The following is a 28,000-nucleotide window of genomic DNA, read 5'->3' as shown; positions in this document are numbered from 1 at the left end:
GGTCTTTGCTTTTTTTTTTCCCCTCTTGATTGGAGGTTTATAGCCTATTTCAAAGTATTTCTCAGCCTTGAAGTTCATAGCTGATTTAGCCAAATTATGTGCAATCATTTGGCTTTTCCTGGACTCCTGGATGTGTTCAGTCTTAGCACAAGTGTTATTTTTTGACTCTAGGAAAGGTCAGTGTTATGTAGGACAATGTCTCCTACGTGCAGTGGTATTCTTTGTGCTGTGAGACAAACCAGGTTTTTCGCTTACTGTGTTTTCAGGTTATGCTGTGAATTTGTTTTTAGTGTTGCAAAGATGAGTGTAATTGACACTGGGGCTTCCAGGAACTGTTTGTGTCCTTTTAAGAATTGAATCTTCCTGTTCCTCACTCTCACAATGCTTTCAGGTTAAATATTTAGCAGCTTGATCACTGTGTGATCAGGCACTTGCCACCACATCTCCAGATATTTATTGTTTTTCTTCATTGATTAATATTGCAGCTTTCTCAAGAAAATTCATTTTAAGAAAAAAAAAATAGTTGCGGGCTAGTTCTGTTGCTGTTTTTATAGTTCAGCAGTTGAATCTGTGATGAAGGCCTTGCAGAAAAGAAAAAAATTGAAAACTGGTGCTTCTTGGTTTGCCTTTTTTTTTACCTTGCCATTTGTTTTTGCTCTGCAAATGTCACTTTTCTATTTTATTAGATGTGCATTACTCAGTTAAATTAATGAGAAGTTTTATCCACATTTGCATAGGTAATTAGGGTTTTTTTTGCTATATCCATATAAATTTCATGAAAATGTTTTTCTCAATGTAAGAGAGATGCTAAGTTTTATGTGATTTTATTCTTAAGGTTGAGGGTGGGGCTAGAACAATTTTGGACCTAATATGCATAATTAGTCACCTAAATTGTATAATAAATTAGGAGGAATTATTGGAGGGCTTGAGTTGCCAAAAGATTTTTTAAATTAAAATGTGTTGTGAATGCCCCAAGTTTCTTCTTCTTGAATTCTTCTAAGGCTACTAAAACTGTTTTTCCAAACTGATCACCTTGGTTATGATACCTTTCTGCCTGTACATTGCTGCACAGTCAGTGACAACCAAGATTTATGTTTTTAACTGGCAAAAAACCTCTCCAATTGTCCACCTTCTCCAAAAGAACACAAATCATGAATGTTTTGAGTCTGCGATGAGTGTACGATGATGAATTGAATATAGAGGGAGGGAAACATGAAGAATGTCTGTCCTTCTACCTGTGTAGAACATCCCTCCACTGGAGATGTTAAATTTGTTTGAAGCTACTTTCAGTCTTTTTCGTGAGAGTCTTAGACACCACCACCATGTCAGAGTTGATAGAATGGCTGGGTTTGCAACCACCAGCATTGAATTTCTTAGTTCTTTGGTGTTCCTTTTTTAATCTGGATGTCTACACAGTTTAAAATAGCAAGCACTGCTGGCTCCTCTTGTATTTTTTTTTTTTCAATGAGAACGTTTAGTCCTCAGTTTTAAGGTTGCAAAGGCCTAACTTGTTTGGAATGATAAAAGCTGTACTGCTCTTTTTATTTCCTAGGTTACTGGAAGGCAGGGGCTGGTTTTTATTATTAGAAGTTTTGACTCTCTCACATTTGTAGGATTTGAAATAGACGGAGGGGAGAAAATGATGTACTGTTGTGAATACAGCAGACCTCCTGTCACTCATCTTAATTGTGAATAGCTTGTGCCTGAGAGACAGGGACCTCCTTTCTTTGAGCTTGACACTCAACAGGAGTTGGGCGTTAGGAGTTGGCACCAGTTAAATGTAAGATTTTGGTTTCTGTTCAGTTGTCAGTGTTGGAAGCTTTGTGCCTCAGTGCCATGTACCAGCTGTTCCTGAGCCAGCCCATGCTGTGCTCTGTCTCCAGGTACCCTGAGATGTTTCTGTTTCTCACAGGTATTCTTAATGCAGCTGTTACTCCACAACAGGGCAATGTATTGTCCAGGTAAAGTATGGCCGTAGTTCATGCTGGTGCTGTACTGGCTTTTCCAAAGTTCCATGTCTCATGATGCATAAAGCTGGTATGAACTTGGGTATAACCTGCTGATGTGCTAAAAGTACTGGGTAACCAGGTGTTTAAACTTCATCCTAGTGAATATCATAAAAGGAGAGAAGAGATTTTTCTTTTTCCTGAATGATCATCTTCATCAGTGAAACTAATACCTTGTGATGTTTATCTTGATGCTTGAAAATATAACATAAATCTTTTATTCCAGAGGCTAAGAAGATTATCAACAAAATACAGAACAGAGAAGATCTACCCAACAGCCACTGGAGAAAAAGAAGAAAATGTTAAAAAGAATAGATACAAGGATATATTGCCATGTAAGTCTGATTTACATGTTAATAGAAGACAAAGGAAAGGGCTTGTTATCCTCCATGTATTTTGAAATTTACTTTTTAGTTATTACTGGAAGGCAAAATTGGTGATAATTTGCTGAAAGGTGACATTTTAAAAAAATTTATTTTTAACTTGGAAGGCAAAGTGACTGAATATTCTTATATTTTATCAGGAGAGGTATTACCTGAAAATAAATGTGTTCTGATTCTGAAGCTGTATCAAGCTGACACTTACATTTTAGCTCAGAATAGCTGAGAACTTTACTAAATGCTTAATGTATGTTTTCCTTAGGAGCATGTATTCCTGGTAGAAAACTATCAAATATCAGCATATACTCTAGATGAAATTCTAAGGAGGCTTAAGGAACCTGTTTTGATGTAAAATAGATCTTTTTTGCCTGTTTTTATCCTGCAAATGATGTTGAAAACTTTCAGTGCTGCATTACCTTTCTATTTTGCTAGAGTCCAAATGAAATTCTTTTTAATGTGTGGACACAGAAAGCAAGAGTTGGAGCACAGTTTAGATTTTAAACCTACCAACATGTGGCTGTTACAGATCAGTGATCTGAAATTACAAGACTTTGTTACATGCTCACTTTGTGTAGCTCCTGAGGCCATGTATTTCAGAAGCTCTCACTCTGCTTCTTGGACAGCTGACAGTGATATTAAAGGGTAGTCTTCTGAAAAATGCCACTTCTCTTGTCCCAGAAGGTCAGCAACAGGTATATTTTACTCTGCTTATTACCTGGGAGGAAATGTTTAATAGGTAGAGTGAAAAAGAGAGAGGAAGTCGTTATTGTCATCTTATGAACGGAGTCCTGGCATTTTGGTAGATCATAAACAATATAATGAAATCTTGGTAGCAGCCAGGCTGAATTGCTGAGACAGTAGCACTGCTGCAGTGCATGGCTGCAGCTGCAGTAGATGAGCACATCTGTCATCTGCATGGAAATGAAACCTGACTCACTGGGATCTGGAAGGGAACAAAACTCACAGTGGGGAAATGAGCAAACTTCAAAGCTGACATTGAGGAAAACTGAAGGTGTATTTTCAGTTTAAGTGAATGTCTCAAACATCCAAGGTCTCCAGCAATGAAGTGTTATGAGACCAGCTTGAAACGAGAAGCAGGAGAAAGGCCAAGTATCCTTGTCTATCTCTTGTAAATCCAGGAAATAATGTACATTTGTAACTTAATCAGAGATTTGTGCTGTATTTATCAGAAATTGTTACTGCTACCAGAGAGATCAGTACCTCAGCACTAACTCAACACTGGCTTCAGAGTAAAAGATGCATGTTCCCATTGCAGTTTACTAAGCCATCCTAAATGGTAGCTAAATGCAACATGGTGTTCACTGGTCACCTGAAGAGCCAATTAGAGTGAATTGAGCCTTTAAGTTACATAACAATATCCAGCTTAATCTTCAGAAGCTGAGAACTGCAGTGGGTTTTTTGGGGGGGAATTCTGTTCCAGACCTTAAACTGTGTAACAGAAGGGCTGTGGCACACAGAGACAGGATGGCGATGCTGTTGTTTGGAAACTGCTCTAGAATTTTGGATCTACTGTGCTGAGAAGATAGGATCCCTCAATAGCCTGCTACTTTAATTAGTCTGTTCTCCCACTTAAAAGCAGTTTTTAGGGTAAAGTCTGTGACACTATTTCATGCTTAAAGAATGTTCTTGCTTTTATAATCCATGTATCAGTGTGTAACACAGTGCAAGGTGTTAAAGGGTTTTTCTAGGCCTTTGAGTGTGTTGTCTTTAGATTTGTGATCTAAAAGTCTCCTAATTTGCACCTGTGCTTTTTAAAGAAGCATTATATGGTAACAAAAAGGTTTTTGCATGTTATGAGGACTCTGGCAGAGAAAGTTCCCCGTTTTGCAAGTTTTTTGGGAGAGCTTTCTGTACAGAAATAACTCTTAGGATTTACTTCTTCTGGGCATGGTTCCCTGTTTTATTATCAGTGATGTTTTGACAAAACAAAAAAACCCAACTAACCATATTTTCTCTTTTGAAATATATTTGTTCTTTGTCTTTTTCTTGAATTTAGGTCTAATCAAAGGTTTAGCAGCTGTTCTGTGGTTGAGGAATTGACCGTGGGAGCAGAAAGTAACAAATTGCTTGAGCAGCTGCTGTTTCTACAGATACTTCTGTTGCCCCATTTAAAGATAATTTCTTTTTTGATATGGATTTCCAACTAAAAGAGCCTCTATTGTGGAGATAGTTTGAACAATTTTTATATGATAGCTAATAATTGTTATCAACAAGAGCTGGAAGGACTGGCAAACCTGCCGACCACCTACACCATTTTAGTAACAATCAAGTTGTTGTATTAAAGATGCAATTTTTTTAAGGCCAAAAAGAAAAACAAAATGTTTAGTTTATTCTATCAACAAATAATAAGGCTATTTTTATATTGCTGAGGATTTTGGTCTTCAAAGATCTGCTGGTTTTATCAGAAGCTCTCTCTGAGACAGTCAGTAATGTTTGAGGCAGAAACTTGAGTTGTCCAAAACTCCCTAAAATGAAGGAATCTGCTGCTTTCTAGTTCAGAAGTACTCCAGCAAATAGCCTAGCCCAGTGTTTGGGGGATAGGGTTAGGGGTCAGTCTGTGCCTGAGCAGTAAACCCTGGTGCCTGTTTCCTGCTGTGATACCTGATGGAGTCCTCCTTGGCAGAGACTTTGAGAGCTGCCAGCTGCTTTAACTGTGCACTGGTGTTTTGTGCTTTCTGCTTTCCCGAAGTGTGTCTTAATTCTGACCACCATGATCTGTGTTAATGTTGTGTAACTTCAGTTTTGATGGTTTCTGATTAATTGTGTTTTGCCTCTTTGTAATGAATTGCTCTTGGGATTCCAGGAGGTGGTACCCTGGGAACTTGAGCATCAGAAGCACATAGCAGTAGGAGCGATTCTGCCTGTCACTCACTGCCTCAGTTGGTTTACCCATAAATCAAATGTGTTGACTTGCTTGTGTGACTTCCCACTGGAAAATGGTCTTTAATGTGCTATATATATATTATATTTACTGTTCTGTATTGATTTATGTGTGTTGTAATCCTTGTTCAAAAATATTTTTGGTGTGTTTTTTCAGTTGATCACAGCAGAGTTAAACTGACCTTAAAAACTCCCCCACAAGATTCAGACTACATCAATGCAAACTTTATTAAGGTATGTGGTATTAGTTTAACACTTCTATTCTTTTTATGCATTTTTTTTTTTGTCAGTGCAGTTTTAGTATTATAGTCTAACACAAGACTTTAAAGCTGTAAGGGAAGATATTCTTATGACTTGAATAAATTTTCAAACATGATGCCATTTATAACACAGTCTTTAAAGCTTTGATTTTACTCCTAAGTGGGAATATAATGAAAACACTTCATTTTAAGGTGGCAGGCAAGTAAATTATACCATAGGAAAATTCAGATGCTGTTGTTTTAACAGGTGGCATTTTTAGGGATCATGAATGAGGTGTTTAACAAATTGTGTATGTTAATGTACATTTTGCTCTGTTCGTGGAAGAACTGTGGCAATGGAATTAACTTTCTAACATTCTTAATCTAACAATGGCAATGGGATGAATCTAACATTCTTAAAGAGAAGCCAGAAATTGATGAAAAGCCTGTTACAGTTTTGTTTCAAAGTATTAATATCTTGAGCTGTTGTTTTAGCTTTATTCTGATGCTGCTTCTACACAGTATTTATTTTCCAGAAACACATGTTCCTGTAAATCTTCCTGCATGAGCATTTAGCTTGAAAAGCTGAACATTAGTGCATGAAAATTTATATAAAACAAATTCTAAAATTTTGTATATTTATTAATTATATAATATTTTATATTTATTTTTTTAAACTTATTACAGGGAGGGAGGAACTTATATTTGTACAAGAGGATGCTTTTTTGCAGAAAAATTCTCAATTTTTCATCACTGAATGTTGAGTAACAAAGAAAATGCAGACTTACAGGGAATCTTCACTATCTGAACATATTTATTTCCTGTGGCAGTCTCTGGTAGTGCTGTAGCGGTTGTGATCTTAGACTCCCTTGAGAATAGCAGCAAAATTCCCACTAATGTAATTAGGAGTCATGTTTCATATTCACCCTTCCTGTTTTAGATATATATATATAAAGGATATTCTAATTTTACACCGTTATAACCCCAAACCTTTTTTAATTCAGTGCAGATGAATGTTCTTTATAAGCATTAATGGTTCCTTTCTGCAATTCCAGGGAGTACATGGGCCAAAGGCATATGTTGCTACCCAGGGTCCCTTAGCCAATACAGTCATAGACTTCTGGAGGATGATATGGGAATACAACGTTGCTGTAAGTAGCTACAGAAAAATTCAATGTTACCTTATTTCATGGCACTGTGATTGTGTATTTTTTTGCATGAGCTGGCTATTATTACCAAATAATGACAGTGATTTAGATTATTTGCTTCCCAAATCTTGCTTTTTGGAGTTGAATAGCATTAATATTATATATTCAGGTTAATAATATAAATTCAAGGTAGTTTTCTTGAATGAATGTTAAGTCCTTCATATTTATGAATAGGTTCTTGCTTGGTTACATCTGTAAGGTAGGAGACCTTGCAATTCTGATTTAATGTGGACTGACAAAATCAAATACAGAACCAGCATGTGAAACAAAACAAAAAGACAAAACCCAAACCAGTTACCTTTCTTTTTATGCTAATTTTGGGTTAGTTATTGCTTTATATATTCTATGTCTGTTTAAACAGCTCTTGTCAGGATTTAGCTTTTAAATACTTGTGGAAATTGGATAGTTTTGACAAATTATTTGCGAAATCTTGGGGGTGGGGGAGAGTTGTTTGACACTTAAGTAATGGTCACTGACTGTAACAAATAGTTTACCTGTTGGTGCATTTTTATTGTGGTACTCATGCTTTCTGAAATGGCCCCACCTAAGAAATTTGACTGATGGTTGGGTGGTTTTTTGGGTGGGTTTTATGCATTCAAAATATGCACATTTTATGCATTCTATGTCACTTTAAGCAAATACAGCTATGTTTCTTCCAGTTGGCAAATGGTTCTATATTTTCAGAAGCTTAGACTTTACACTCAGACGGAATGAATGTGGTATTTGTACAGAAGTACAGTGAATTTGAATTAAGTAGCTTTGAAGTGTTGTATTAGTGATGTAGATTTTTTTGAAGGATGAAACTTGGCTGCTGTTTTAGAATTAAAAGAGCATGTGTATGCAGGAAAGAAAATATTGTTAATAATTAGTCTCTTCTGTAGTAACCACTTAGTGTATCAGTATCTGCCTGACAGAAGCAAGTGGTGGAGTGTAGGTTTAAGTTACATGATCCAAAAACATCTAACTTGAAGCATCTTTTTTTACTTTTCAGATAATTGTAATGGCCTGTCGAGAATTTGAAATGGGAAGGGTATGTGTCCTAAATACAAAAATAAATGAGCTTTGCCCATATGGGGCAATAGCTGTGAAGCTTCATATGCCAAATCTGTAACTGTGATAATATGTCAGATGAAGTGAGACTGCTTATCCTTACATTTCTGTGCATAGGAAGTAGTTCATGAGACTACAAAAACCCCTTTTGTAGGTTACATGATTATTTAGGTGTCATCTCAGTGGAATATGTGTTTGTGTACAGAACTGTAGCAAGGGTTTGTTTCTGGCCATGTCACTCTGGAAAAAGCGTCTTGCACTTTGTGGGACGTAGGCCAACTATGAAAATTCTGAGTCCTTCAGAATTTCCTGTCCATTGATACAGCTGCAAAAACAATTTTTTTTTTTTAATTTCTCCTTTTTTCTTATGACCTTAGAAGGAAATGCAGAATTGCGAATTCCCAACTTCCACAAAAACTAAGCTTTCATTACTCCCCTTTGGATGGTGCTTATGCATATGGTACAGGCAGACACAAAGTTTACATCCTGATTTGCAAAGTGTCTTTTGTCTGTATTTATGTTGGTTGATTCAAGTCTTGGTTTTGTTTTTCTTGGTTTTGTCATCCAAAAGAAAAGTTATTTTACTATCTTAAAAGAAGTCCAGAATAAGGCGTTCAGGGTTGTGATTGTCTGCTCTGCGTCTGTTAATCATCTTTCAGTACCATGCATGAATTAAATTAGGATTTTTTACTTTAACAGAAAAAATGTGAACGTTACTGGCCTCTGTATGGAGAAGCAGCTGTAACTTTTGGACCATTTCGTGTTTCTTGTGTAAGTATTAAGCTTTATTTTTTGAAATTAATTTTCAAGTATTTAGTGCGTTTGTCACTTAAATGTTCAATGAACTGTTTGTAGCGGGCTTTTTAGTTCAGTACTAAATTTTACACAAGGACTCTCAAAGGGGTGTGCACATCTAAGCTGTGTGGTTTTTTTGAGTCCTTCAGGATTGTTTTATTTTTTTAAAGAAGGCAACCTCTGCCCTTGGTCTTGTATCTTTTGATGTATTATTTCTTGAGCTTTATATGCTGCTTGCACATCTGTACCATACTCAAGAAATCAAAATCTTGTGCAGCTGTCTTGTCTGTCATGACTTGTGCATTCTGAGTGAACTGAAAGTAACACTGAAATCGGTTATTTTTATTAAGTTAATTAGCATGAAGCATTTTAAAGTGCTCAGAGTTTACATGCCTGTTTATTCAGCTTTAATATTACTTTGAAATAATCTTACAAGAATTAAATGCACTTCAATTCATCTTGTCAGGAAAATATATACTTGCAAATTTTAGTCTGTAAAGATTCTGAGTAACCTTTTCCTATGGTAAGTTGATTCAAATTTGGCTGCTTTTTGCCCTGTTCCTTGTGATACTGGTGAAAGGGGTTTGTGTGTTTTTTAATTGACTTTTTAGCTACAGCTGAGAATGTGTTACCTTTAGGGACTCTGGTGTATGTGGGCTGCATTGCCTTAAAACCTGCCAAGTGTTGCAATTGTTGATGGCAAATGGTAAGTTCCCAGGAGGAGATAGAAACACATCAAAGCATGTATGCAGTCTCCTAAATTCTCTGTGGGAAGCTGTAATGCCAAATTTTAAAAGGCATCTTTAAATTGTGATGTTACTGATATTTAAAGTACAATAATACTGTTTAATTTCTGCGCTATAAACTTTCCTTGATATTCCAAAGGAAGATCTGAAAATTCTGTGAGCTAGAAGCAAGGTTTTTTGGCCACAACCAAGATAATTAGTGATTCTTTTAGATTCTTTAATTGAAAACCTTGGAAAAGGAATCAATAAAAGGAGACTTCACAGGATAGAGTGGTAAGAGGCTGAAGTTTATACAGCAAAAGTGTTACAGAGGGATGGCTGTGAAAGGCAATCTGTAAATTAAAAGTATGGAGAAATAAAGCAAAAGAGGTACTTAGGAATATTCTTACAGGGTTTATTGATGACTTTGGAACAGACAAGACTTTCATTTCTAAACTCACACATTTAAGTAAAAGGAATGCGTTTTGTACATCTTGTGCAGCAAGCTAACTTGCTGGTGTGTTAATCAGTGTTTTGATTGTCCCTCTCTTGAGGAAATCAAAAATACAAAACCAATAAATTGAAAAAGACCTCGAGTTTAAAGTTTGAGTTTTAATTATGTCCTGTATGTTGCATATTGATTTTTAATATTTCTTTCCAATGAATTATTGTTTTCTCATGTTTAGGAAGCTGAGCAAGCAAGAACAGATTACTTCATTAGAACATTATTACTTGAATTTCAAAATGTAAGTACACAGTCATTTCTGGTCTCACCTTCAGTGGTTGCTCAAAAGTCCCCCAAATGATACAATGTCAGAAAATGTCATGAAAATATCTTCACTTTTTTAGGTACAGATTATGTATATAAATGAGAACGTTTGGAAGTGGTGTTAAAATCTTAGTATATAAAGGAGAAATAGTGAAACTCTTTACCTTTTATCTATGTTCTTGTTTTCCCAGATGGCTTAAGCTTTTCTTGTAAACTTACACTGAAATGTCAGATGTCAAATGTCAGATGTCATTTGACTGAAAAGCAGCTACCAGTAAATAAAAACTGTAGAGCCCTTCTCTAAAAGCACAAAGCGTGACAGTCCATTGTAAAGAAGACCTGTCATTTTAATTGTCAATCTGCATTAATGAATGATTTGTTACAGGTTACTCTCGTTTGTTTTAGCAAAGCTTTGTTCCAATTCAACAACAGATACCACAGCAGTTATGAAAACTCCATAATCATGAGGGGAGTAATTTTGGGGGATAATTTTTGTCTGCAGGATTTGCTAGGAATGCATGAACTTAATCAGTTTGTTTCTGTTAGTGCTCATAACTGACTGGGCTGGCAGTTTAGATAACAGAAATTCTGTGTAGTAATCATGGTTTGTGACATTTTTTGAAATGGTGCACTTCAAAACAGAACTGCATTTAAAAAACCCCAAAGCAGAACCTGCCTTCCTTTTAATACCTGAATATTGTACAAACCAGTTACACCAGAAACTGTAGCTGATGTATATTTTGCTTGCCTATAGTACACATGCAAATAGTGTTTGGCTACTGACTTTGGGGAGTTCTGTCCCAATTAGAAGCCGGTGTACTGCTTAAAAACTAAGTAGCAACAAAAAGCTACACTTCATGCTGAGCTTTTGATCTTAGCAAGGAAACAGAACTTTGTTCCCTTGAGGAGCAATTTAACTGAAAGGGTTAACAAGATGTATTGATATTTGATATCTGCATCTGATAAAGTGGTTTTTCTTCAGATTTATGTAGCAGATTTGCTTGAGGATTCCTGTAAAATTAACTACAGACTTTTCATCTTTCTTTGAAGAATTCTAAGCATAGTCTTGCACTGGGGAGGAAAAGTGTATTTGTGGTATAAAGTAATATCCTTATATCCTTTTAAGTTTGCTTTCCAGTTTTCCAGAATAATTATGTTTTGTCACTTCTGTAACATTTGCAATGGATTATCATACAAAAAAAAAACAAAACTATGCAAAAGGATTTAAAATTTCCATAAATCTACAAAGTTATTCTAGTTTCTAGAATGAAAACCAGTTTGACTGAAACTTGATTATTTTCAAGAAAGAACTTTGGTTTTTAGTTCATAAGTGTCAGTAGAAAAAAAAGGACTATAAAGGTTCCTTTGAATTTTTGTTTTTCTTATAAAAACCAAATCTTTTTCTTTTTTTTTTTCCTTTCTTTTTTTTTTTTGGTGACCATTCTGCTAGTGTGAAAAATCACTGGTCTTTAAAAAAGTACTTAAGTGAAATTTCTTGCTGGAGCTTAATAGATAGCTATAACTGTTCCTTTTTACTGATGACCTTGGTTTTACATAATCATCTGGATTTTTAAATTTGTGCTTTCTTAGGCTCTGTTTTCTCTTGTTTTAACTAGCTATGGTGTTTCCATAGAGCTGGGAAAAGTCAAGCATTAAAAATAGATAAATCTCCATGCTTAAGAGGCCTGCTGTGTTGCTTCTTACATAACAGAAGGTTGTGTAGGTCTTGAAATCTGTAGACTGTAATGTGGATCAAATCTTCATGCTCTCCATGACTTTGCTTTGAGGGGTGTACTGGAACCCAGAGGTGTGACACCAGCATGGAAAGGGGCAGTAGAACTAGCTACTGGTTCTGCTGGTAGCTGCAGAGGCTTTGGATAGTGATGAAAGAGAGGATTTCCAGGGATTCAGGTAGCTGAGTAACTAAGCTGTTCTAAAGCCTGCTTCTTACCTTGTCTTTAGTACTATTGTAGCTCCTGTTCCTAGAGTAAAAATGTACCTGTTGTTGTTGCAAGTGTGATCCATATTTGGATATGGTCTTGATTATTTCTGTTGTTTTCTTAATTTCCCTCTGTGAGCCTGTGCATGTGTGCACACACTTTATTTTGTCATGTGACAAAACAACACCTTTGCCCCCATTTTTTTCCCCTCAAAGTTACCAAAGTACAGAAAAAACTGAAGAGAGACCACATGAAAGATTCTTTCTCCATTTCCAAGTTATAGCTGTAAGGACATAGAACCTTTTCATTTGGTGCAGCATTGTTGGTCCTTTACCCATGTAATAGTGAGGGGCTTCTGAATTGTCCCATAGGGCATCTTCTTATGCATTAGCAGCACTTCCAATATGACTTCAGAATTTCTCTTCTAATTTTTGAAGTGGTATAAGCTGTAGGGTTTTTTTAATCCAGTAAATGACTTTACTTGTCAAAGCAAAGGTTCATAGAACTACTTCTTTGGTACAAACTCAAATATGTGTTATCATTAACACCTTTCTCCCTGCCTCTCCCTTAGGAGACTCGTAGTGTCTATCAATTTCATTATGTTAACTGGCCTGACCACGATGTCCCTTCATCTTTTGATTCTATTCTGGACATGATCAGCTTGATGAGAGAATACCAGGAACATGAAGATGTTCCTATTTGCATACACTGCAGGTATCAAGTATATTTATCTTTTCATTTTTAAACATTTTCATTTTTTGATGTCTAGATTTTTGTTATGGGATGCACTAGTTTTGGTTCTAAGTCAGAGTTTATTTATTTATTTTAGTTGAAAAATTCCTGTCAAAATTTAATTCAAAATCATACAGGCTTCATTTTCTCAAAACTGATGCAACAGTGAAATTTTGCTTTCACTTTAGTTTAAGGCAGAAGTATCAATCAGAAAAGAATGAGCCTTTGAAAGGGGACCCGTTTTGAGGTTCTTAAGATGTAAATCCTCATGAGGACAAAACAGACTTTGAAGATCACTTCAAATCAGCTTGGGAGTAAAGGCTCCATTCTCAATAGGCGAGACTACATAGCACATGCATCACTAAGAACTCTGTCTGTCTGTGTTCTAATATGACAAAAAAGGTCTTTATTGAGCACTCTAGTTTCCAGTTGGGAAGTCTTGTGAACAACAGTTTCATCCTTGACCTGAAATTTGGCTAACAGAAGAACTGTTGAGACTGAACTGCTATGAAAATATTTTGCTGAATTGACACTCTCTGACAATTTATCTGGAAATCTTGCCTATTGTTTTTAATGCTTTTTAAAGCAACAAAAGTTCATGTGTTATGTCAGGAAAAATTGAATACAGATTTATAAGCCAGGACATGTTAAATTGATGGGACTTATTAACTGTTTAGAGCTTAGTTTTTCTCTTCAAGGGCTGCATTCTTTTTTTTTTTTTTTTTTTTTTTTTTTTTTTTTTTTTTTTTTTTGAGTTGTCACTCTTAAGTGAGGTCTAAAACTATAAACTGACTTAGCACTGAAATCCATTCACTTTATCCTGTTCTTTTTGAATGTCAGTATAATTCTGAATGTTGATTCTTTACAACAGTGTAATTATAATGTAATAAATATGCATTAATTATAACTCTGTATGTGTAAAACAGAGGAATTCATACAATTAGGGAAAATAAATAAGGTAGTTTGCTGTCATTCTTAAACTTTCAGATCTAGGTTTTTTTCCTGAAAAGCAGAAAATACAGATGTGATACCAAGTCAGAAAAATGTGGCAACTCTTTAAATGTATTTTGTTCTGCCATTTTACACCATTTTTCATTGAATTTGGAGAAGACCACACATGATGAAGCAGTAGTACCTGGGAACAGTGTGACAAAAGAAAGAGGCAATAAAATTGTCAGCACGGAATCATTCATGACTTTAGTTCCAAATGGCTATGAAAACTTGCATTAAAAGATTCAGTGCTGCATTTTGCACTGCTGATTATATTTTTAAGACACTGTGGCATCAGGCGTGAAATTAAAATGATAGTTGAGGGATTTGGATTTATTTTTTTAATGTGGACTTATGAAATATAAGGCTTATAGTGTTTTTTATCAAATTCAAGTAATATCTAACAGCTATCTGTTCATGTTCATAGTGCAGGGTGTGGAAGAACAGGAGCCATCTGTGCCATAGATTATACATGGAATTTGCTTAAAGCTGGGGTAAGGAATCCTAAAAGAAGTTTTATGACATTCTGTAATTTTGTAGCAGTGATTGATTGAGCTTCCCAGTGTTCAAAAATAGTGAAATGTTTAAGACGTTCTGGGGCTCTCTTGGCAGGTTGAATGTTTAGTTTCATTGCATTTGTGCTTTAGTATGAACTTACTTTCCTCTGACAGCAAATTTTTATCTAAAAAGGTCACTATGAATTCTAATTTTTAAAAAATAAGTTTTTAAAAATAGAAATTGATTTTTGAATTCAACTTTCTCAGTCTTTCTGATTTATCGTGCAGCTCAAATATAAAGGGATAACTTCAGTCTGGGATTTTTAGATTATGAAGCATTGTTAACATTGCAGTGTCGTATTAATGACATATTTCAAAAATGCTTGAGATGCTCTCATCTGGTCTAAATTAAATGTCACTTTGGAGTTGCTTTAAAAAAAATTAAATAGTTGCAGTGTGGAGAGAACAGATTGGTTTTACCTATAAAAGTTACACTTTTTTTTAATGTTTAACAGCTTTTGTATTGTTGTTCTGACAGTTATGTCATTGTAATTAATTTTCTTCTGTATTTCAGAAAATACCTGAAGAATTCAATGTATTTAATTTAATACAGGAAATGAGAACGCAGAGGCATTCTGCAGTGCAAACAAAGGTAAAGTTTGTTTTAAAATGAATGTGATAATCTATCACTATTCTTTAAAAAGATCTTGTGCATTAATTTTTGTCTGGTACCTTATTGCAGGAGCAGTATGAACTTGTCCATCGAGCCATAGCACAACTGTTTGAAAAGCAACTGCAAAAATATGAAAGTTGTGCAGACTGGAAGATTGCAGATGGAGTGGTAGGTGTCTTTCCCATATGTAGCTGTTAGCTTCTGATAAAAATTCTCCTGTGAAGTTGTTTTTAAAGTGTTCAATGGTGTGATCTTATTAAGTTCTCATGTTTTTTAAAGTACTGCTTGCATTGAAATAGATTAGGGAAGAGAAAAACAAGTTTAAAATGCTTTTGTCAGGGAGCTTCATGCTCTACCCTTTTAGGAAAGGAGAAGGAAGTGAAAAAAATATTCTTCATTGGTATTCACAGTATTTGGGGATTTTTCTGTCTTTCTGGCCTTCCCCTTTAAATTTCATATCCCCTATAGGTTTATTCTCTTCTTTATGTTTAAATATGTTTTCTTGGCTGTTGCTGGGCACAATGTGAAACAAGACGTTTTGGATGGATATATTCTTTCTCCCCCACAGTCCAGAACCCTCTACTACCCTTTGTCCCTGGATTGTGTTTTGTTTATTCAGTGATTTTCTGTCCCTAATTGGTGTAGATTCCATAACTCTCTAGAGGAAATATGAGTGGTATCTTCAGGACTCTGAAATGTCTGGAAGCAATTTTAAATGTCCTTTTATTAATAAGCATTTATTTCAGGGATTTAGCTGTCCTCTACTGTGCTTTCTAGGAAGTCTAGAATGTTTTCCATTCTTGGATTAAAGGCATCCACCCTTCTGCTAACTCATAAGAATTTATATGAGTTCATGCAGTACTCATGAGGTCTTTGGTCATGACAAGAAGCGTGTTGACTAAATGCAGTATGGATAGGGCTGGCTGCTTTTGTTTGTTACAGGTTTGATTAAGCTGATGTGTGATTTCTTTTTTTTTTTCTTTTTTTCTTGAGAAATGGGCATGGCAGAGCTTGGAACATGCAGATTGATTAGCTTTGTACAGAAGTAATTTCTAAGTACTTGAGTTTTGATGGTAAAATAATAGGTAGATCAGTTTACTGTATCTTCTGGTTATATGACTTAAATCTGACCTGTGTCTATGCTCTTATATAGAACCAAAAAATGTCTCTTATTTACTAATTCCTATTACTATATATATTACATGACTTACATATTCCAGAAAATGAGTAAGGCTGTGGCACTGTATAGTGATCCTCTGTAACAAAGGCAAGTGCTGTCCTCAGCACAGCTTGAGAGATTTGCTACTAATAAAACAAGACCAAAATGGAAAATGGAAAGGTAATGTACACAGGGGTGAGAGGGGGATAAATCCTAGCTCTGGAGAGGTGGTGATAGAGTGCGAGTTTTCAGTTTTACTTAGATATGATCTTGGTTTATAATCAACAAGTTGTAAAGGAAATTGAATTTTAGCAGTTACTTGGAAACTAGTAAGAGTAGAGAATGTAATGTCCTTGTGTGGGTCCCTTGCTGTTTGACTGCTGACTGCGTGTCGAATCTGCTTATCTCAAAAACATGTTACAGAATTTGAACATTAAACAACTGGACAAAGATCAAAGGTGGTAGAAAGAACAGCCAGACTGAGGTGGGGAAAAAATGGCTGAGGTTAGATACAACAGAGGCTGAGTAACAACAGAAAGCTGATTACTATTAACTTTTTCCAAGGAATACCGGTGAGACCTGAAAGACTTAGTAAAAAAGGGACATTTTTATGAAAAATACAACTTGGAACTGCAGAGCTCCTTGCTGAAAGCCTGTATCTTTGGGGTGAATATCTCGCCATCTTGGAGTCTTCTTCCATGAGTTTCACTAACCTCTGGCCCATGAAATTCCAGAGTTGGAATCTGTCGGAAGACATTCTAGGGAAGGATCCCTGTATGCCTGCTCCAATCTTATTCTTCCCTGGATGTTCCCTTTTGGTCACTGCTGGAAGCAGGCAAAGTAAATCTGTCTGACTAGGCACAGCCTTTTTGGTTTTGGGAAATGAAGCTTCTTCCTACTGTTACTTGAATAATGCTGGAGAAAGGTTGAAGGGAAAAAAAGTCTTGTGGGTGAAGAATTTCTGGATCTAAAAGTTTGGTACTTAAATTTGCTACTGTCCATTTGTTAGAAAATTTGCTTTCAAGGAATTAACTGGTATAGGCTTTGCTTATATTCTGGATTTATAAGGGAAACCTCACATATTCAGTTAAATATTTTCTTGTTGATTTAACCTGATTCTCAAAACTTTGAAGCTCACTTGAGACATCACTTTGATATTCTGACAAAGCTCCTTTTTTACCTCCAGGGGTATTATGTAGAGTCTGTTGTATATAATGTCTGATTTTCCCCAGAAATTTTCTAGTTTGCTTTCTTTTAAAAAACAAACAAGCATTCTGGGATGCATCTTGGTTAAAAAACTAATTCTGAGGCAGGAAGTTTTCAGGTAACTTTATTAAATACAATGTAATATTCTAAGGCTCCTTCCTATATGTTACTCTGCCTGCAGATCCTACAGCAACTATGAAATCTTCAATATGTGAATGGTTTGAATTATGTCCAATGAAAACAATTCCAAGTAAAATTCATGTACTACTTTGGATGTATTACTCTTAGTTAAGTAGGAGATAATACTGAGAAGAGGAAATGTGTCATTTATTCTCTTTTGATAATACTGTGAAGAACTCGAGTGCTCTGTAGGGTTGGTTTCAAGGTTTTGTTTTCCTGTTGCTGTTCTCATTTCAAGCAGTGTTTGAAATGGGTTAGGTTCTAGAGGCTCTTTATGCAGGACTTGCCAGTAACATCCCAGTAAAAGGTTAATCTGATTGGCAGTGAGGGGCAATATTCATGGGGAAGTAGCTCAGACACAATCCCAAACGTGTGTTCCTGTGAACTTGCCAGCTGTGCCCTGCTGGAAACAATACTGTAAAAAGCAGCAAGTCGTGCAGTGCTTAAAAGCAGACTTAAGATAGGGTTAGAATTTCCATTAGAATTTGATAGATTTGAAACCATGTAGAAAATACATGATGCGCTTTTATGTAGTAAATATATATTCTTACCATATAGTTATACCTATTGTGAATGTGTAGAGCTGCAAAATGTTTAACATAACACTCGGTATTTAAATGAAATTAAATAAGGAAAGCTCTGCTCAGATACCAATACTCTCAATAGTACCCTACAGCAGCCAAATTTCAGGGTGATTTCAGGGTGATTTCAGGGTGAAGAATTGCTGCTCAGGAGCCTTTTTTTTGTGATAAGAAAAGAATTCAGATGGTAAATTTGATAATCAGAACTATTCCCCTCCCCCACTTAGTAGTACTTTCAAGTTACCAAACAATTAAATTGGAACAGAGTCTTGGACTGAAGCCCTTCCCACTGAAATTTTTGATCATATTGTCATGTATTTCAAGTCAATAGCTGTGCTTCTTACCATCATTGGCTTTGTTAGTACTGCTGTGAAAATATTACACTTGGTGTTGTGTTTCGAAGCTTTGAAATGTATGTGAGATCATAAATCTTGGTCATCTGATAAGGTATCAGTCAGATTTGTATCAGTAAAATATTTTATGAGTTATGTGAGGAGGTTCTTCATGAGTGAAGTGAACTGTAGCTGTCTTGGAAAGTCTGAATCAGATGGAATTTAATCAAGCTGGATGTTCTGTTTGGAAATCAGAAAAAGAAAATTGTTTGAAAGACAAACAACCAAGCTCACTCTCAATTCAAAAATGTTTCTCGTTGAATTTTTTTCTCTTGACAGTACCAAGCATGTTACAGTACTGCAAGTCCTTGTTTTGTCCTTATCCACAAGTAGAAGCTTGTGCTAATAAACACTTGCTCCAAAATCTGGCAGTGCTAGTACTCTCCAGTGTCTCTTGCATTTCATGCTGTAAAAGCAACAGAACTCTGTTGATGTGGTTGACTGCCCTCATAGAAGTCATGGAGGAATCAGCTGCTATAAGAATGTTGTTATTTGAACCATTAATGGTTTAGAAACTGTAAGTGAAAAGACTGCTGTTCATATTCTCTTTGCTGTTTGGCAGCTTGGAAGGATATTTCTTGTTATCACAGCATTCTAAAAAATCATCTATTTCTTCAGAGACATTTATCTCATTGCCTCTGTTGGAATGTTTTGTTTAATCTGAGTCACTTGAGTGTATCATTACAATCTGAAGTATTTTCTCTTTTTATCTGCTGGTGCTCAGTGATTCCCATGCTGCTTTATGAAAAGGGCAAAAGGAATGCCTCAATTCCTTTTAAGGGAAAACATGAGATTGCTTCTGGAGGAGTCTTTGCAGTAAATTTTCCAGTATTTTACCAGTACAGAAAGCTTCTGAATGATATTAAATATTTCCACTGTGAGTTCCAAAAGAAAATGATACGTTGCAATTCCTGGGCAAAAGGTTTTGAATTGTAGGCAATGTGTGTGAAATCACAGTCTAAGACTATGATCCTGTATTTGCTTGCAGTTAGTGACAGCACTCTTTGGTGATTGAGCCAGTGGAGGAAGCAGGTGGGGGAAAGACCCCCCCTTGGGAGGTGATGGCACAGTTTGGGTTACCTTAGCAAGCTGGATTCAGACACTGCCTATGCCATCAGAATTCCTTGTTTCTCTGCATTACTACAGGAACAGAAGTTACTCTGCATTTTAGTAGACAATCTACACAAAGTATTTGAGTTTATGGTCTGGTCATTTGTTAATGTAGTCTTTCATAGGTAGGTATGCACACATCTATATATGTGCAATCTAACAAAAGACCTAGAAATTCCTAATTATGAGCAGTTTCACTTGATCTCAGTAGCTAGTTCCTCAGGGGAGCAGCTCCAAGGGAACTCTTGAACTGTTGAGCATTTGATGCAAGGTTGCACAAAGGCTGGAGAAAGATCCTGTCCTTTTTTTAACCCATGTTGCAGTGAGAAGCCTGCCACAGTAGGATAGTTGTCTTCTGTGAGAAAGCAAGGTGCTACACCGAACACTTAGTGGATTGCACATTTGTTAATCCATTTTTAAAACATTATTCTGTATGATGACCCCTGTGAGCTATGTGTGTTGTCCTGGTTTGTCTAAGCTCATGCTTTTGAAAATTGTGCTCTGCCTGAGAATGCAACATCTGTCTAGAGAAGCAAGGGAGTGTTGACTGATGTCGATAAGCTGTGCTTAGGAAGGCTGTGGAAGGTTTTTTCTTAATACCACCATCTGCTCTTCTCAACGCATGCAGTCATCCCAGTGAGATACCCTATATTCACTTTCAGAGCTGAGCTTCCTCCTTTCTGCTCCGTGCTAGTTTTTCTGCATGTTTGCCTATTCTCTTAGTTTGATATATGACAGGGAAATCTGTGAGTTGGTGTTACTCAAGGGTGATAAATACTCAAAATACCGGTTATTCTCTATTTCTTGTAACAGAGAACTGAGAAATAGTAACAGGGAATGACTTTTCTAAAAGCAAGCAAAGGCTTCACAGAAGCATCAATCCATTGAGCTAATTAGGGAAAGTAGCAAAGTACCTCTCTTTTTGGTGACAGTAATTCCTGTAATCATTTCTGCTCCTCATTCAATATAACTGAAATAGTTAATGGATCTGGAGTTTAACCTGATGCACAAGTGAAAGTTTTGAACACCTCTCTGCCTGAAGCCTCCCTGTGTACAAAATTGGGGTAACCACTGGCTTTTTTGGTGTTAAATTTGAAAGTACCATTTTGCGTGTGCAGGTTTTCTTGAGTTTTGTGTGTTTGGGGGTTTAAATTTTTTTCCAAGGACTTGTTTTTGTAAACTCTGTGGTTGTAAATGTACCTTGGACATTTGAGTTTATATAAATTTTTCTGAGGCTTATATGTACATTTTGTTACCAGTAGCAAAAATGGCAGTGCCTTTTCAGCTACTTTTGCCTGTCTCAGCTAGAAACAGCTTCTTACTGTATACTTGGAGTTTTAAAAAGCTTTGACATATGTTAACTTCTTTAATAAGCTTTTTCTTCTGCCTGTGAGAAAAGCATATCTCAGGAAACATTCTGTTCACAAACACTTCACTTTACAAACATAGAAGGACAGGGATGCAGCTGCTGGTTTGTTTTCTGGACGAGTTAGTCTAGAGCCAACAGGCACACCCTTTCCCTTGCCAATACCCTTTAGAAAACTGAGTGCATAAATAAGAAATGTGTTCCTGAAAACTTCTGTGCTAGTGGAACTGAACTGGGAGACTTTTCTGATCTATTGTAGGATGGAGAAGTTGGTGGTGAGGGGGAGGAACTCCTGTGGAGTCTCTCTCTTTCTGCCTTGTGAAACTGGGATGTGCTGTGGTGCTGAGGCAAGGTCAGCAGCCTGCTCTGTTCTCAGGGTGCAGTTGTTTAGGATGCATTTCTAGCTTTGGTTGTTAGTATTTATGAGTAAGGGGGGCCCTTTTTGTACAACACCAATGCACTTAGTGCTGTCCATAGGAATGAATACATAAGGGAGAGATTCAGAGTTTGCAGTGCAAACTGAGGGAAGTGAGGAGGAACATGACACAACCATTGAGCAGGAAATGGAGTTTATTGTTGAATACTGGGAGCCTCACATCTTTGGCACCAAGCTTCAGCATGATCCCCTGCCTGAATGAGACAATAAAATAATGTCTGTATTTGTTAAAAGCAAAATGATCTGTATGGTCACTCATTACTTGATGTCAAAAAGTAGGAAATGGGTTTTTTACTTTTTTGAGAGGAGCTGGTAAGAGGGGTTGGATGTTTCTGGTGCTGGGGACCCCAAATCTGGATGCAAACAGGGAGGTGGTTCTGCCCCTCTACTCCATGCTTTGAGACCCCACCTTGGGTACTGCATCCTGCACTGGGGTCTCCAGCACAGGAAGGACCAGTTGGAGTCCAGAGGAGGGACACAAAGATGAGCAAAGGGATGAACAGGTCTCCGAAGAGAGACTGAGAGAGTTGTGGTTGTTCAGCCTGGAGGAAAGAAGGCTCCAGGGAGACCTTATTGTGACCTTGCAGTACTTCAAGGATGCTTATAAGAAAGATGGGGACAGACTTTTTAGCAGGGCCTGTTGCAGTTGGACAAAGTGTAATGGTTTTAAATTCAAAGACATTCAGACAAGATGGAAAGAAGAAATGTTTTATGATGAGGGTGATGAAACACTGGAACAAGTTGCCCAGAGAGACTGTAGATGCCCCATCCTGGCATTCCTGACCAGAGCCAAGGCCAGTTTGGACAGGGCTCTGAGTAAATTGATCTTTTTAAAGACGTCCCTGCTCATTGCAGGGAGGTGTGGATTAAATGGCCTTTGAAGGTCCCTTCCTACGCAAACTGTTCTATGATTCTATGAAAACCAAACAACTTTGATTGACTGCAGTGGGAGCTTCAGTTGTGTTCATTTAAATGTGAGTGGCTTTGATCTGCTAGTTGAATCTTACTCCAAAAAACCCCCGATAGTTACAGCTAGTGGTCAACAGGACAATGAACTCCCTGTGCAATTTCCCTGAAAGGGCTAACACAAACCATTCATTAAGGAACAATAGGGTATTTCTGCTGGAGTACTTTTGCAATATTATATTTGACAGCAAGTTAATGGGGGCAGTTAGGGAAAAACAGTAAGAAAGATCAAAATAGTTAATTTTTTTCTTCACAGGTAAAGCTCCACTTAGTACACTAAGGAATAGAATTTGATAATAGACTCTCACAATAGCCGACAGCAGTATGGTAACTTTTAAGACAAGTAATAGAAAATAAAACCACAAAACTAACTCATCTAAATTTAAGTGAAGTTAGTTAACTGTTGAGGCAACATGTAGTTTCTCCTCCAAAGCAAAAATTGCTCACTGAATTCAAATGCAACTATCATATCTGAAACAGAAATTTAACAGGGAATTCCCTTTTGTTCTGTAAGACTGAAGGTCAGTCTGTATCACCAGTCTCAGCAGGTAGGCTGGCAGATAGCAGACCCTATTGCCTGAATGTGGTATTGTGCCTTGAAATGTATTACACCGATTGGGATATTTGTTGTTCCTTTTCAAGACTGATTTTCAAAAGAGAACTCCTGTAAGAAAAGCCATTAGGTAAAATAAGCATTAAAGTTAAGATAACACTAAGGTCCTCCTTGATTTTTTTGGGTCTTTGGCTGTGGCACATGTTTGGAAATGGTATGTCAGCTTTAGACTGTTGCATGTTCTGATTTTTAATCATATATGGTTGTTTCCCTTATTTCTGCTTAGTGGCTGGGGTGAAACAGTGTTGATAGTCACTCTTGGGGTGCTGTGTTTTAGAGCTGTGGTGAAAACTGTGCTGATGGTTGGTTGTAGCTAATGCTGCAGCTATTGCTGAACAATGTTTGCAGAGTCAGGAACAGGCCCACCTGTGGAAGGTTATGAGTGATTGCTTTTGCACTGCTTGTTTGATTTCTTTTTATCTTCCCCCACTTCTCCTTTGCCTGCTAAACAATTTTATCTTGACCCACGAGTTTTCCTGCTGTTCCTCTTTCCCCTCCAGGGGTGGAGTGGAGAAATGAGAGTGGCTTTGTGGGGCTTAGCTGCCTGCCAGGGTTAACCCACAACAGTACTTTACATGTATATACATGTAAGTGTGTATGGATTTATAAATACATGCATATATGTCTTTTATATTTATGGTCCTAAAGGGAAATTCAAGCCTCCATGCTTTACTGGGTAAATTAAACTTTCTTGTACGCAAGTGGGAGGTTATTTGAAAGTGGTTTAGATCAATGCATTAGGAGACAAGTGGTAAGATCATTCTCATTTTCTTACAACACTGTAGATTATTCTTATCTTCACTGGAGTGATTGTACAAGTGAAAATAATTAGACTGACTGGAGAATAAATGCTTTATTATCCAATTATTCATTTAATTATTCAGCATGAATAATTGGGAGGGTGTACAAGAGCTTGCGCACTACTAAAGAAAGATCAGCTTTTGAGCATTTTCTCTAGTGGATTGTTCAATGGCAAGCAGACCAGAATCTTCAGTCAGAAAAATCTGAAGTTGGATGCACAAGATAAAAAATAATTTTGTGCATTTACAGTAGAGCTTTCAAAGTGATCTCTATATTATAGGCCAAAATGAGTCATATTGTTATATATTAATGCCAAGTGTCATTACAGATCTTTGGACCTCACAGGTCAAATACTGTGTGTATCAGCTTTACAGCCATGAGTAAAAATACCCTTTTTTCTTTTAATCAGGATGAAAATAATACAGAAAATGCTGTCAGTTCTTCAGACGCTGAGAAACAGGATTCTCCTCCACCAAAGCCTCCACGGACCCGCAGGTAATTAACTGTTCTTATGCTATTTTAAGCTGAAAGATGAATAAAAAGTAGAATAAAGCTACTGATACTATAAAGACTTAAGATGAATATGTTGTGTTTATAAATGGAAATATACATAATGCAAATAGAAGTCTTGTAATTGACTCTAAATATAAGCTACAATATCTTTGGGAAGTCTGTGTTTAAATATACCAACCTTGGTATTTTAAATATACCAACCTTGATTTATTATCTGTGAGTAGACAAACTTACTAGTCAGATATGTTAGATCTACTTGTGTTTTAATTCTGCTAGGTGATAGTAGCTAAACAAACTTAAAATAGCCTCAAATAATGACTGAACCCTCATTTTTGGAGACAAAACCATAATGAAACATACCCATTTATTCTAGAAAAATCTCAGACCAAGCACTGTTTTTGGCTAGAGTATGGCAACCAAATGCTGTTATTGAGAAGAATTGGTCTCACCAATCCTTTCATTCAGCAGAGGAAAATCTTCTCTAGCTCCTACAATGCCTAGACATAGCTTTACAGAAGCCAAAAATAAATCTGAACCAACAGATTCATCAGCCTAAAATGGGTACCCATCCCAAGTGTTAAGAAAGCTAAAGAAGCAGCTCTGCTGAACTAGGTGTCCAATTCCCACAGCTGGTTTGTGGAGAGCTTGTAGTGCCCTTTGGCAGATTATCTTGCCTGTGTTCCATTGCCTGTAGTTAAATATAAGGTGAGCACTTGGGTTTCCTAAAGTTGTCAAATGACGTAAGAAACCACCGGCCAGTTGATATTTGTGCATAAATATTTAGGCATAAGTAAAGTATAATTCCTTTAAAATAAAGAAAGAGATGGAAGTAAGTTGGGGCTTTTTACTAACAAATTACATGGTTGGTGCTATGTAGGCAATGTATTTTTTTTTACCTTATTTGGATTGATGGTAATGTGATTGTGTTCAATTATGTAGATTAATGACAGGTAATCATCTGTAGATGATGACAGAGGAGTCAGTTAACCCGTGTTCATGATGAGTTCCAAGCTCTTGAAACTTCATCACTGAGCTTAGAAATATGATTTCTATCCAATAGATGACTTCCTTACTAGTGTTCCTTGAAAAAATCTTAGGTGTACCTTAGCCTGTATAACTTTTATATGTTCATGTAATATTAACATATGTATAATTCATGTAATTCATGTTTGAGCTCACATCTGTCTTATCTGCACTGCATTGTTCTTTACTTGCTGCATTAAGTTAAAATCTTTTAATCTCCCCTTAAAGCCTGGGGGTTTTTTGGGCCTGTTTCCATAAAATCATACTTTCCCATCTGCCAGCAGGGGCAGGCAGATTGGTTTCTTAGAGGTGAATAAATGGAAGCTTTTAGCAAAGCTGTTGTCTTTCTAAAATGGAGATTATTTTTGAAAAACAATTAATTAAATTCCTCCTGGAAGATGCTTCTGAGGAAAGACTTTATTTGCTATTAGTCACATCTGCTCGAAATACCCACTAATGAGCATGTTTTTTTCTTGATGTGGGGGGTAATTATTTCAATTCTACAGCCTGATTCAGTCAGGACATAGAGCCAGGTTTTGTGTATTGTGGATGTTTTGGCATACATTAACATCCTTTTCCTGGGGAGGATGGGAGAGCAGAATCAGTGAAACATTCTAATTTAATCCCCATATGCACAAGGAAACATTTTTAGGTTGCCAGCCAACTGTGTACTTGAGTTTTACATGTACTGTCTCTGAAGAAGTTACAAGCAAGTTGCTCAAGCTACTGTTTTTGAAAAGAAATAAGGTTTTTACATTCTTTATAATCTATGTTATAAATGGCTTTATAATGTGTATTTAGAAAAGCAAGCTGCATTTTTTTAAGAGAAGGTTTAACATTTGCTTTGTTTTCTAAAGCAAAAAGGGCTATGGGGACCGATAGTGCAGAGTACTTTGGGCCACCTTGGTTTCAGGTGAACTTGCCTGAGATGGTCCTGAGTGAGCAGGAGAAAAGCTGTTTTTTTTTTTCTTGGCCTAAGGATGTTTGTTTTCCATATTGTTAAGTTGTTTTCTGACAGCCCCGTGTCTGCAGGATGAGATGGTGACATCTCTGCAGCCCTTTCCAGTGGCTCACCACTCAGGACATGGCAGAATTTTTCTGTGAGGTTTCTGAAGAGGCTTTCTCACTCTCTCTTGTTCTGTTTATAATATTACAATGAAATCAGCTCAGTATCTTCTTTAGACTTTAGGATCTCTTCTTCTGAAAGTGCAGCTAATATCATGTAAACTCTCATGTCTGTGCTAAGGATGAGATGTCACTAAAGACTTTTGTCATGTAAGGTAGGAAGCTTGCTCAGAGAGGTATAATTAATCCTTTTAGTACTTGCTTTGGCCTGGGCATGTATTGGGGAAGGATTGATGCTTGCTAGGCTGCTTTTATGTCTTCTTGGCAGTTAAAAGTATCTTTTGGATATCATTATATTGGTATTAAATTGGTATTTTATTTATTTAGGTCGCCATGAAGCATCTAGCTGTACTTGTTTTGCAGATGTTTTGGAATTGTATTGTCTTCCAATCTTTTATCACCTTGTAATGCTGTAACGTAATTAAACTTGCTGTACAATATGTGAGTGTAGTCATTTAGCTTAATGTCTCTCTCCATTGATGTCAACATAAAAAAATTCTAATATTGTTCCTTGATTATTACAGAGGTAAACAAGAACAACTCATTAGTGCATACATCAGCACCTTATCCTAGAAATTGCTTGGCTTGGCAGTTGATGATCACTTCTTGTGAAAGTCACCTTTCCTTAGAGGACTTGAGGGGATGGAAAATCTTCATTAGACATGTTTTAATTATGTTCAGGTTAAGAAGAGGGCATAAGTAAGGTTTAACTTTGTTAGATATAAGACTGCAAAAAACCTAAGTTTTAAGTTTACGGTTTAGGACTGTGCTTGATTTCACATGACTGATGTGTCAGAATTCAGAGAGAGCACCTTAATACCTTTAAGTATTAGTCCTTGAAATATTTGTGTACTTAATAGTTCATTCTGAAGTATTTGGGAAAGAGGTGGTTTGCTTTAGTCAGGCTTTATTTTGGTTACAAAAAGTTCTTTATTTTCAAGTTCAAATGCAGTTTGAAATCAAAGCATAAACTTAAAATAAACTCACAAAAAGCAAAGATGATTTAATAGCTTTTTTTGTATGCAGTGTAATGAAGAGCTATGTGCAACTGTCTGAAGGAGAAAAGGTGAAACACTGTAGCAGTTTAACTTCTCATCAGATTGCGTTTGGACTTCAGTCTAATGATAGTAAATACGTTTCCAGGGTTATGTGTTATTCTATTTCATTTCAAGCCCTGCAAGCCATCTCTTTCTATCTCCTGAAAAGCTAAGGTATAACTCACTGATGGGTGTTCCTTCTTAGTTAACTGTCTCTAATTTGTATGCCACAATTAAAAAAAACCCAAAAAGCCTCAGTAAGTAAATGTTGAGATAATTCACCAGCTGATTATTTTTATTAATTCTTTGTATTTTTATATAAATTATTTGTAGTGCATTTGCAACAGCTTCACTCACTGGACTGCAGCTTTTCTTTCATGTGGATGGCAGTGATTTAATGCTAAAGTAGAATAATATGGCTGTCTAGCTTTAGCCTGCTTATGTTGAGGTTAATTTTCCTGTTTTAATTATGAGGGAGGATGTAGAGCTTGGTATCTATTTTTGGTTATTCATAGCAGCTGCATTCCATGACCTTGGCATCACTCTCTTTTATTTGAAACACCCTACAGTATGCTCCATAGAATAAC

The 28,000-nt window shown here is 36.5% G+C and overlaps 1 protein-coding gene across 2 annotated transcripts in view; it reads left to right on the top strand.

Moving 5' to 3' along the window:
* The window catches only part of PTPN12 (protein tyrosine phosphatase non-receptor type 12), a 70,646-nt gene that overhangs the window by 30,127 nt on the left and 12,519 nt on the right, over positions 1-28,000 (top strand). For both annotated transcript variants that reach the window (XM_066182821.1, XM_066182818.1), the window contains exons 2-12: positions 2,233-2,341; positions 5,445-5,521; positions 6,582-6,677; positions 7,726-7,764; positions 8,484-8,555; positions 9,991-10,050; positions 12,585-12,727; positions 14,163-14,229; positions 14,807-14,884; positions 14,975-15,073; positions 24,125-24,210. In XM_066182821.1, the coding sequence (XP_066038918.1) occupies positions 2,233-2,341; positions 5,445-5,521; positions 6,582-6,677; positions 7,726-7,764; positions 8,484-8,555; positions 9,991-10,050; positions 12,585-12,727; positions 14,163-14,229; positions 14,807-14,884; positions 14,975-15,073; positions 24,125-24,210 (926 nt within the window). The remainder of the gene's footprint in view (positions 1-2,232; positions 2,342-5,444; positions 5,522-6,581; positions 6,678-7,725; positions 7,765-8,483; positions 8,556-9,990; positions 10,051-12,584; positions 12,728-14,162; positions 14,230-14,806; positions 14,885-14,974; positions 15,074-24,124; positions 24,211-28,000) is intronic.

Source organism: Chamaea fasciata, unplaced genomic scaffold (assembly GCF_029207755.1).
Source record: "Chamaea fasciata isolate MVZ Bird 193981 ecotype frontalis unplaced genomic scaffold, bChaFas1.0.hap1 SCAF_5, whole genome shotgun sequence".
Taxonomy (NCBI): Eukaryota; Metazoa; Chordata; class Aves; order Passeriformes; family Sylviidae; genus Chamaea; species Chamaea fasciata.
Note: the sequence above shows the minus strand (reverse complement) of the source record. Positions and strands in the feature narration are given on the sequence as shown.